The following is a 12,089-nucleotide window of genomic DNA, read 5'->3' as shown; positions in this document are numbered from 1 at the left end:
CTGAGTTAGAGTTACCAAAGCTAAAGAAAAGCCTATGGCTCCCAACAACCCCATCTTTAACAATGAGAGCGGGATTAAAATTAGTTTACAATACGAGGGAGTCACATACAAAACGTTTGCTGGATTCTTTTAAGCTTTAGTCCACTCTACCTGAGAACCAATCAGTATTCCTTAAATGGGGGCAGGCTGCCCCTCCAACAGCCCCAGGCAACCAGAGATGCCCTGAATCAACAAAAAGAGGGATGGAGGGAAGTTTTCTCTGTTTTCAATGTAAAACGTGGCAGCAGTTTTTCAGCAGGAATAATGTCTGGTGTTTGGGAACTATTTTTGTAATTTGAGACTTTGAAAACTTTTTTCAATGCATTATATAAAACCAGTGTATCTTTCCCGGTATTATTGAGCTTGACCTAATAAAAAACCTCAAGGTTTGGCATTTGAAACAGGTGGCAACTGGCAGAGCTGAAAAATGAAGCCAATGTGGGAGTGACACAAACTGTAGTTGTCTAGTTGCCACTTGAGGCTGGTTGCAAAAAAAGAAAGACCACAAACTCCTACATCACAAGAACATTCTGATGAATGTCTTTTATACTCTGAAGTTAAAAAAAAATCCCTATATTTACAGGTACTGTATGTTATGTATGATTGTCCATTTATGTTTGACACTCTGGAGATGGGGGAGTGTGAAAACCAAAAGATGGTTGCAGGCCAAATTTCTGATTTTAGAGACCTCTGTTTACGGGAGAGCTGGAGGCAGTGGCACAGAGCTCTGGGATCTCTTCTTAAATTGCTTTCTCTGCAACTTGGTTATCCGATTTACTGGTTTACTTACAGTGTCAGAACTTTATAAATGTATTGATATCTATAACTTGTAACATTTTAGTCCAGTCTAACATATTACCTGCATGTAAGTCCAGACGTCAAACATTGTCACCCAACTTGATCAGATTTGATTAAATTTCAAATGTAACACAAAGATGAAGATGATGCTGTTTGTCTTACCAAATGTAACATTCTCATCAGAGAGCCAAGTGTTCACTGATGTGTAATCAGTTTGAAGAAAATACAGCTGATCTTGAAGAAGGGAAAGTTTCAGACACAACAAAACAGCTTCTAACATAATTAACCATTTAAAGCCAAATGTATCGTTGATACATGAGGTTATGAGTGTTTGAGACTTCTACATCATCAGTGTGATGTATTGAAATTCACTTAAACAAGCTTTCTTGCCCATTCTAACGCGTAGTTTGAATGTCAGCAGGACAGACTGAATATAGTAACCGCTGCCATGTGACTGTTAAACAGATTTAACTAACAAAGCATTATCAACATCCTGATTTACAGATCACATATCTACATCCAAAACAAAACACTATATGATGATGATGCTGGGAGTTCTTTATTACCAGGAATGTCCATCACTTTGAGACAATGACACGTACTGAAAGCAGTTCATTACATCCTAACAATATGAAACAGAGAACTGACTAGTTGTTTTAAAAGGAAAAAATCATGTATTTAAAGGTGAATATATCAGTTCGTGTTCCTTGATTGTCAGGAGGACTCCTAATTGGGGCATGAGCTACACATTTATTGTACTTCAGTCATCTCTATGACAAATTTCTTGAACTGAAGAAGAAAAATCCATCATATGTAGTTTGAATTAGCTATTCAAGCATAGTAAATGTTTTACTTTCAACTATCAATTGCAATTTTTACCAGTTTAAAAAAAATCTTTTTCCTATTAAATCCAGTAATTTGTGGTTAAAATTAATTTAGAATTTCCCCAACTTAACATAACTTTAGTTACTTTAACTTTAATCTATGATTTTCACAGATCACAGATTTGAATCTTAAATGTTGGAGCAGACTGTGGGTTTGCTTTCCTATGCCACATCAAAATCATGTAACAATATTATACCAACATGTTGCATGGCTAAACATTTGTGGTTGTTTCTCTATATATTTATGAGGCTGGGATCATTCCGGTGAGGATGGGGGTGATGGATGAGGAAGAGGAGGATGAACATGTTTTCTGTAGAGGAAAAAGATCAAAACCCATGAAAACTGAATACTGGCCTGCAATATTTGTACTTTTAATTTCGCTCATTGGTTTAATGTGCTCAAATCTGATGACAACAATGTCAAGTGTCGCTGTGTTTTTTGTAGCCAGAAGATAGACATTAATATACACAAGCAGGATTCATAGAAAAGACGGTAGAGACAAAAGATGGTCAATTATTTTAACTGTCATTAAAAATGTTATCATAAATTCAAGACATAGACCGTTCCACAGTTTAGCACCATAAAAACAGAAAGTGAACTCTGATTCTTGTATGTGACATTTATGGTACATTTTTTTAAAAAAGGAATGGCGCTGACTAGAACTAAACATTAGCAAAGTTTCAGATGGAAGACTTTTGAATCTTATCTTAATGATTTCCATCTTTTTATATTTCATACCTTTCGTGTAGTTTTTTCTCTGCATGATACATGTGTAAAATTACAGAAAAGGTTCTGGTAACTCAAACATTAAATTTTCGTTAATTCACAGAAAATGTCCTTTTTTTATTTTATTTTTTTTAACCATATGTTGATCTATAACAGGTAGACTTTAGTGTAGTATAAATGTCTGTGGGTATCAGGGATCTTTATCACCAGGAAAAGCTAAAAATTCCTCCTTCAAATTTTCCAAAGCTGTCCAGTGCACCAGATTGAAGTCTTTACTGATTCGAGCCCTCAGGCTTTATTTTTGACACCACTGCTATAGCTTATATGCTCTCTCTTTAGCCAGCTGCTTACCATTTGTTGCTAAACATGCTAGTCCACGCTTCTCTTCCCTCTGTAAATAACTGATGGAGAAGAGGTTGAAGCATATTTAGAAAAAAATGCATGCATTTTTTTTTTTACAATCTAATGCAATCCAAAATAACATTTTTTGAATCCAAATTAAAAAAATGTAGAAAGATGGCAAACTTACCTGTGCCAATGTTGTCTCCTAAACAGTTGACTAAAGAGCAGAAACAGAAAAGTCTAAATCTGAGGTACTTTTGTTCTAATCACAGTTACTGGTTCATGTTTATATAAAACTTTACCTTGATGAAACATGGAAATAATGAGAACAATGTGTGAAAGGGATCGCTATAATAATATAATCAATGGAAAATAAAATAAACACAAAGTCTAATTTTATAAAATTTCACATTGAATTACCCGAGTACAGTCTCTCCGGGCAGAATTGGACTTTGCTGCCCTCTTGTGTGAGTGGAGCGACCACTACAATGTAGACGTCCCCGCACTGGACGCTGCCGAAGTCACAGCTGTTGTCTCCAGGAGCTGCGGTGCAGTTGTAGTTGCTGTTGCTCCCCACCATCTCTGCGATGGAGCTGTGGTTGCTCCCAGTGCTGCGCCAGTAAACCCGCAGAGAATTACTGGTCGTGCTGTATAATTTGACACCAGACGGACAGCAGGGACCTGCAACAAAGACATGCTAATGAAGTGATGCATGTCTTGTGACTAGAATACTACTTTGTAATTAAAGGCTGAAGAAAAACAGATTACTATGACTGTAACAGCTTTGGTTTTGCTGTTTCATCTGTAGGCATATCTTCTGTTTGTATACACTTATCTTGATACTTCTAAAAAAATTCCACAATTCCTAGTAAGTTTTTACTTCAATACATAAAATAAAGGCCTTTAAGTCATATATTAGTTTTTTTTAAGTGACTTACTACACTCCTTTCCACCTCCATATTTTTAGTTTTATACTCTGTTTTTGTAGTTTTGCATGATTCACCTGATTGCCAGAGCTCCTCAGTTCATCCTCTCTCTAAAAGAGTTCTTTTAACTTTCCCCCTTTAAATGCAACCCTCTTTGTAAGCCTGCCTTCTTTTGATTGGCTGTCCTTGGCAAACAGAAGCTTTGATCAGCAGGTGGCTGGGGGTTGTGACCAAAGCCATTTTGGGTCATTGGATGGCACATAAATTGCCATGATTATTTAAAACTATGTACATATTTGAAACGAGTAACCAAAGTAAAACCATAATAGTTTACTGCATGTTTAACTAAACTTGTCAGAGCTCTGACAGATCATTTTAGCCTTTAAATTTGTCCATACTTCTTCTGTTTTATGTTTTCTTTTATCTTTCACTGACCACTCTTTGTTACTTATTGTCACAGTTTATTAGAAGACCACTCACTTGATGAGAAACCCTGATAGGTGCAGTTGGACCTGCGTCCGTTATGGCTGATTGCCTCCATGGTGACAGTGTAGTTGGTGCTGCAGGTGATGCATCCCATGAGGCAATGGGAGTCCTGGGTATGGCAGCGGGCATGACCGTGTGATGACGTCAGAGTGGCGATGAACAAGCGTGCCCCTTTGGCGAGAGACCACGACACGTTGGTGATTGCCTGGGTCACCTGATCCACCGTCAGATTCACTGGGCAACACGGTTCTGCGATAGAAGATGAGGTGTGGGAAACAGTTATAACATATCAATTGATGTACAGTTCAGTATATTTTTATATTGCAGCTAGGCAAAAGTGTCTAAATATGAGTCTTGTAAACTAGAAAAATTGACGTAAAGATGGGCAGTGTTTAACTGAACATAAACTCTTTTAGGTCCCATATAATTACCTGGAATAAAGTCACATATGAAGTTATGCAAAGTTGTAAAGTTAAGCAAGAAAGGTCAGGAAGCAGCACTGACTGTTCGTGAGTGACAGCATTTGACTGCTCACCTGTTTCTAGAAACTCAGAGTAGCTGGGTAAACTCCGACCAGCTGTGCTGGTTGCTTCGACGCTCACTTCATAGGTGGCGCCACAGGAAAGGTGGGTGATGTCACAGCTGCTTTCATTGGTACTACAGATGTGTTTGTCATCATCTCCATTTGCGCTTACAGTGTAATTAGCGGCCCTGTTATTTGCTATCCAGCTGACAGTGACGCAGGAGGAGTTCTTTGGATTGAGCATCACATTGTTTGGCATGCAGGGAGCTAATGAGAATGGAGAGACGGCTGAGTTAATGGTGTCCACGTTGTTTAAGGACCCCTCAAAATTATGAGGAGACATCTTTTTTTTAGATATTGTGGACTTTTTCTCTTTGGATATGTCTTTATACCCTTATTTATATACATAGGTTTTCTACCTGTGTCTTTGGTGTGAGCTTTACAAGCACGGTTGCAACCGCTCATATCACTGCAGGGAATCACCACCACACTGTAGGCAGTGTCACAGCTGAGGTCAGAGAGGACGCACACCGGTGCGGTGTCATTACAGAGGATGACCTCTGAACTGTGTGCAGCCCGGGTCTCATACAGCACTGCCCCCCGTAAGGGCATCCAACTGATCTCCAGAGTGTCAGTGCTCACTGCTGACACTGACACATCCTCTGGGCAACACACCACTAAAAGAAGTTTATGAATGATCAGAGAGTGAAGAAAATGCATCTCATTGTGACTAAAAAGTGCAATTTCTGCTGCTACTTACAAGTGGTGTAGTTGAGAACTTGTCCTTGAGGACTGCTGCCAGCGTGGTTGAAGGCCAGCACAGACAGGAGGTATGTTTGCCCACACGGGCAGTGAAAGGTACAGTTGTTGCTGGTGGTGTTGCAGGTTTCCACACTGCTGCCAGCTGTCTCGATAAGAGCCATGTGGCTGTCAGCATGAGCCACGGTTTTCCACGTTAGAGTGCAGTTGCCTTCTGAAGACTCCACTAATTCCAAAGACTCAGGTGGGCAGGGGACTGCAGCACAAGGCAGCAGGAAATTTAGTCACAGTTACACACTCATAGTGTCAGGTAGGGGTTTGGTGTAGAGCACAAAAAACTTGTGTGCCATATTTTATAGCATGTTTTGCATTGTAGTTATTAAAAGTTTGAAGATTTTTAATGAATAAATTGTTTTCTTTAAGATATATAAACAGTGTGATATAAAAAAAAATGTTGAAATTGTTTTATCTGCTTATGAGTTTTAAAATGTTGTGGTTATAAAGGGTCAGAGTTCAGAGGTCAAAGTATTGCTACCATTGGTCCATAGTTACCCTTAGTGGTCATTAATTTCACAGGATACATTCAACTTTTGTAATGTGGAATTAAATTTGGGTGTTTTTCATGTCATATGGAATATAAATCTTAATTTAAATCAATGCATTAGAAACAAAACAAGTTTCTGCATTCGGCTTCATACCCGGAAGGTAATTCCAGTATTTTTATAAACATTATGTGGATGACACATTCATATCTCTGCTACTCACAGGTGATGAAGACTGCAGGGCTAGATGGATAGCTGGGCCCAGCCTCATTTGAGGCAGTGACTTGGATGGTGTGTACCTCTCCACACCCCACTACTGAGAGGGTGCAGAAGCTGGATGTGGTCTTACACATTAAGCTCAGGTCACTCATCACATTGTACTCAATGGGTCCATAGACCTCCTGGTCTAGCTCCCAAGACACCAAGAGTCCAGCCACACTGCCATTCATCACCACAGACACATTGACAGACGCTGGGGTCCGAGGTCCTGTTAAATGACAAAAAATAAAAACAAAACCAGCGAAGGACTAAACTGGAGTAGACACCAGAACCAGTGTGATATAACTGCATTTGGTTATTTTTGAATGCATGCTTTTATTTGTTGTAATTAAGTGGAAAATTTTGCTTTTTTACTTCATTGTTTTTTTCAAATGTCTACTAAAACAGGAAGTTTTCAAGGTTCTAAGTTTAGAAAACAAGTATTTCATCCTTGTTGTGTTCCTATATTTGTCAAGCAGCATGTTCATTAAACCTTATGGATAATTTCCCACAATAAGACTCCTCTGAATTATAATACTGTGTGAGTTTTTGGTGGCTTTACTGCTTTGTAGCATTGACCCTAGATCATGGTTAAGCATTCTTCATGCTGTCCAGGGCTCTTACCGAATAACACTCTGTATGCTAGAGTAAACACAAAGTGTACAGTCACAAACAGACAAGTGTCTCAGTGCCTGCTTACGTGTAGCCTGTTTAATGTTCGAGCTGTCTCCCTTTCGACCTTCGAGATCCCAAGCAAAACAAGTTATGACGTAGAGTGAGCCAGCATCCAAGCCGGAGAAGGTCAAACTGGTGTTGGAGGTGTTGTACACGCCCATGCTTGTGTTTGAATCAAGCTTGCATATGGACAGGGTGTATTGGACGGCATGAGCAACTGGATCCCAGGATACAACGATGCTGCTGTTGCTCGTAGAGGAGGGCGAAAGCTGAGGAGGAGCCAAAACTGTGAAAGACAAGATTAGACTGTTTTATATGTAGTAACTGGTGTGGGGGATGAATACTGTAGCACATTATTGAAAGTTCAAAAGTTTCTTCCCTCCCCATCCTCGGCTACCTCCCTCTTCCCGCTCTACCACACCCACCCACACACGCAGGGCTTGGGGTGCAGATATGTCACCAGGGTGCAGGGGAGGCACCCCCCCCCTCTGTCCCCTTCTGGCCACCTGTGCCTCAATTTTATTCTGCAACCTAGACATCCACATTACTCACACTCTCACATAACACATACATATAGGGCCTTGGGGGTTGGCACGTTTTACAGCATCCAGAGGATGGTCGGTGTATTCCAACCCACCTCTGGCGCTGGTGCCCTACCCTCAATTTTAATGCATATAGACACTGAGGGTTTTCGGGAGGAGCCGTGCTGCTCTCTGGCAGGAAGCACCATGCCCTCCTGTGTTTTAAATGCACTTTAGAACAGCACACAGCAACACTACATATGAGCGGGTGGTGGGAGATTTGGGGTCTTCACTCACCCCGGTTCTGTTAGCCGTCAGGGCTGGGGGGCTGGGAGGAGGTGCTGGCCGTCAGATTGGGGTCTGCGATGCGGGGCCTCCCTGCTACTGCAGATAAGGAGGCGGTCCGCTTGCCTCCACCCCAGAGAGAAGGGTTACACCTCCTGGGTCTAGGTGCGGCTTGCCCCTCTGGGGGCGGGGGTACCTGGACCTGGGATATAGAGTATGTTTGGGGAGTGTGAATGTCTGTGCAGTGTCTATTTGTGTCTGTCTACATGTTGGGTAAGTGCCGAGTATTTGGTTGTGTATATGGGGGTGGGGATGCACGTTTGAGTCTGCATGCGCCTGTTCGTCTGTGTCTATATGTCAGGTTGGGTCTTAGACTCCACCTCTCTGGGAACATCTCAGGCCCTCCAAAGTACGGAGGCCTATCTCCCCTCACCACACTCCCTGCCGGTGGCTGATGCCCTCAGACGTTGGTGTGCTGGTGGTTCTTGTCGGCTGGGGCTGGGCACTCATGTATGTACCGGCTCACTCCTGGTGGCCGATTGGCGGGGCCTGGTGCCTGTGGCCCGGCTGGACCCCTTCCGGGGGGTGGGGTGTCCTCAGGCCTCTGGCCTCTGTGCCTGAAGCTCGGTCCTCTCTGGCGCAGCTGGCTGCCGGCAGAGCCCGCGGGCACGCCACTGCAACCCCCTCTGGCCTCTGCTCTGTGGCTGTTGGGTGACCTCTCGTTTGGGGCTCTACTCAGCTCTTCCCAGGAGGGTGGCACGGTTCCCCCCCTTTGGTGGTCCTCCTTGGGTCCTTGTACTCTGGGGCCTCTGGATGTCTGGGGCCTGGATCTCCTCCATACCTGCTTCATGCCCTGGGGGACGGGGCTATGGCTCCCCACACTCCCTAGCAGATCGTTACATGGAGAAACCTTCGGAATACAAGCATGCTTATCCACACAGGTGTACACACGGGTGTTCACAGACACAAACTACACCTTTCTTGGCTGCTACCTCAAAGCACATTGTGCGCTGTCTATCTTGCGTGCTGCACAATAACATTTAATATTTAGTATCTACTGTTATCTACTGCTAGCTAGTTTATTGTGATGGTGCTGTATTTATTATGTTGCTGTTTTTTGTTTGTTTGTTTTCTCTTCTGTTTTTTTTTCTCCATACAGGTGATCCAGGTGTTTTGTTTGTTTTCTCTTTCTTTCGTCTCCCCTTTCTCACCATCTCTTCTCCCCTCTATTTTTCTTTCTCTCCCTCTCTTTCTTTCATTCTTTCTCCCTGTCCTATCCCCCAGTCATGTCTGTCCCGACTGTAACAACCGAAAATAAAATAAATACATAATTATAATAAAGGTCAATCAAATGGACCAATATGGCAAGGCCATGATGATCCACTTGGTAAAGTAAATCCGCTTGGCATCTCTCTTGGCCTTAAGACAACAATTCTGATGGCTAAAGAAGTTTAAAAAAAAAAGATTAAAAAAGTTTAATCCAAGACTATGTGAAGGAAGTCAGTGTGTAACGTCAGCTTAATAGTGGGTTAAGTTGACGTTACACAGTTTGAAAGTTGCTTAGAATTAAAGCGTGAAAGGTTCAAGTAATTGTATGTTATCAATGAAAACTGTTACTAATATATTAAGTTAAGTTAAGTTAAGTAATCAGTATTATTAATAGATAAACTTTGTATTACTTTGGTAATAGTCACATAACTTTGTCTTCATTTTTGTTTCAAGTTAATCAAGTTTGCATAAATGAAAAAGTTTAGAGGACATTTCTCTGAATTATTAAAAAATGATTGCATCCTATCTGAAATTTGACAGACAGACAGAATATGGGAGAATTAGCCCGACACAGAGTGACGGGATTAGTTGAACAGGTACAATCTTAAGAGATTTTTAAACAAGACCTGTTGACTGGTGCAAGATCAGTAAACTCATTGCACCACTGAGAGGCTACAGCTGCGAGTTCATGTTTCATGTTCCTGAGAATCGAATGTTGCCCCCCGTAAAGATGAGATTAGAGCTGGTAACCCTTTAGTCAGGATGAGTTCAGCTCTTTATGTTTGACATAGAGGGGTCAGGTATGGTTACCACCGATGCCAGGGAGGCCCGTAGGGTTGAAGATGAGTGTGTATACTGTACCTTTCACTTGAACAATTGAATATAGTGGTTGTGCTGTTTAGACAATAAAACAGATCAAGTGACTTCTGCAGGGCATGGGGTGTGAGACCCATTTCACATGAGTAATTTGAAAATCCCACCTGTCTTTCCAGTTACAGGAATTGAGGGCTGGCTGCGGCCTGCGGTGTTCACAGCCATGATGCTGAGCGAGTACTCAGTGTACGGCACGAGGGACTCAATCTCAGCTGGAGAGGAGGACGCTGCAACCTCTCTGAAGAAGCCGTTGCTGTTCTCGACACGTATGATGTAATGAGACGCCCCGTTTCTCAAGTTAAACTCCACAGTCAAGGTTGTGCTATCCAGTGACTTCACTGTCAGAATGGGCTCCATCATATCAGGGGCTGAAAGAGGCACAAACAGTTCACAACTGGGATGGTATTAAGTCCACTCTTAAGTTCATTTTTCCTGTATGTGTCTGCGGGCTGAACTTTAGATTTAAGTGGTTTAATTAAGTGGTTTTTTAATTAAAAAAACAACCAAAACAACCCCAAACTTTATCGACTGTGAATCTCCCCTGGTACATTTACTGAACATAACTATAGAATAAATCACATGTTTATTACTAGTGATGCCTCAAGTGATACTAGTGATGCTAGCCTGAAAAATGGCAGTAATACCAGTAGTAAAACTGCCAACAGATCTAGATAGCTAGATTTGCATTGCAAAATTACTTATTTTCATAGTTCTGGCATAGCTTTTTTGCCGTACATAATTTTATTTAGATCAGTGATCAGTGTGCCTAAACATGGCAGCTTTACAAACATTCTAGCCCATCGAGCTTTACAGGCTATTCTTTGAAATTTACAACTCAAATAAAATTAATTGGGAAACTGTAAGTTCAGAATTAACAACCTTGAACTCTATGGAGAACAGACACTTAAAGACACTGTGTAATAAAAGTTTAATAATAGGTATTACCAGTCCAGTGGGAAGTTTGAAAAACTTAAGAAACACTGGAAAGTTTACTTCCTAAATGACATCCTTTTCATAATGAATCAGTTCTATCTTTTCCATTCAAATTATAAGCTACAATCTTAACACTCTTATGTGATGCAACAGAAATGAAGCTTGCTACAAATACTTTAGGATTTCATTGTGGTGTACAGTGGGTTCATCAGCTGCTGTAGCGTGTTCTCCAAACTTTCTATGCAACAGCTACACAACCTGGACCCTCTAGAAATGAACAACTTATTAGGACAAAGTCATGTTCAATAAAATTTATTTAAAAACTGTTTGTTTTAGAAATAAATAGTGAAGGACAACACAAGACTGTATACTTCATATCTTAAACAGCATGAGCATGGACCGAAGTGCATGAAGTCTCACCTGTTGATGATTCAACTGATACAGTGCTGAGTACTTGGGAACCACTCATTGCAACAACTACGAAGTTATACATGACGTTTGGAGGCAGCGAGGTAACAGAGCCCATCACTGTGTTTGGACCAAATGATGCAAAAGCGACAGGTTTGCTCTGTGATTTTACAGTGATCTGGTATGAAGTGGCTCCAGAGTACCTGGTCCATCTGAGAGTCACAGTCTTTGATGTTGCAGAGAACACAGACACTTTAAAATCTAATGAGGGTAGAGCAAAAATCATTATAAGACACATCTGGCACCCTGAGAAAAAGATTCTTTCAGACAAGTCAAGTTTTTTTTCTTGTTCTGTGATAAAGCGCCAACAGTTGAATATAGTAAAAGACAACATACAGTACCTGATTGGGCTGCAGCCTGCAAATTAAGATAAAATATATGTATTAAGTGTTCTGATCAATTTCCTATAACAATTATCTCCTCACTATTTATTACAATACCTGTGAGCACATGCCCAGTAATACAAAAATCTCCAGCCACTTCATAGCACCAGTTTTTCTGGTTTGTGTCTTCTCTCCTTCTCTTGATAGCGTCTCTTTGATTCTTAAAAACACTTCTCTCTAGTGGTTTGATCTTTTCTTAAACATCTACCAGCTGAAATACCTGCAGCAAGCCCCTCCCACTGGGGGGGGGGGGGGGGGGTAAATGTCTTTTTATATTGAAGCAGTGAGATGGGGCCGGTGTAGGTTGAATGCCATGAAAACAACCTACCTTTGAAAGCATCATCTTCTGCACTCAAGGATATATCCACTAAATGTGACATGGACATAATTACTGTCTG

The 12,089-nt window shown here is 41.3% G+C and overlaps 1 protein-coding gene across 1 annotated transcript; it reads right to left on the bottom strand.

The window, feature by feature from the left end:
* Positions 1-1,939: 1,939 nt before the first annotated feature.
* LOC134646699 (fibronectin type III domain-containing protein 7-like) lies at positions 1,940-12,077 on the bottom strand. Its single transcript, XM_063500556.1, has 13 exons — positions 12,020-12,077; positions 11,261-11,509; positions 10,015-10,275; positions 6,985-7,245; positions 6,250-6,513; positions 5,486-5,740; positions 5,145-5,402; positions 4,738-4,992; positions 4,197-4,451; positions 3,211-3,471; positions 2,978-3,007; positions 2,800-2,849; positions 1,940-2,032 (listed from the first exon to the last, which is right to left on the bottom strand). The coding sequence occupies exons 1-12, from the start codon at positions 12,075-12,077 to the stop codon at positions 2,818-2,820; spliced, it is 2,439 nt and encodes an 812-aa protein (XP_063356626.1). The 3' UTR covers positions 1,940-2,032; positions 2,800-2,817.
* Between the last annotated feature and the right edge of the window lie 12 nt (positions 12,078-12,089).

The sequence above is a fragment of the Pelmatolapia mariae genome, linkage group LG17 (assembly GCF_036321145.2).
Source record: "Pelmatolapia mariae isolate MD_Pm_ZW linkage group LG17, Pm_UMD_F_2, whole genome shotgun sequence".
Taxonomy (NCBI): Eukaryota; Metazoa; Chordata; class Actinopteri; order Cichliformes; family Cichlidae; genus Pelmatolapia; species Pelmatolapia mariae.
Note: the sequence above shows the minus strand (reverse complement) of the source record. Positions and strands in the feature narration are given on the sequence as shown.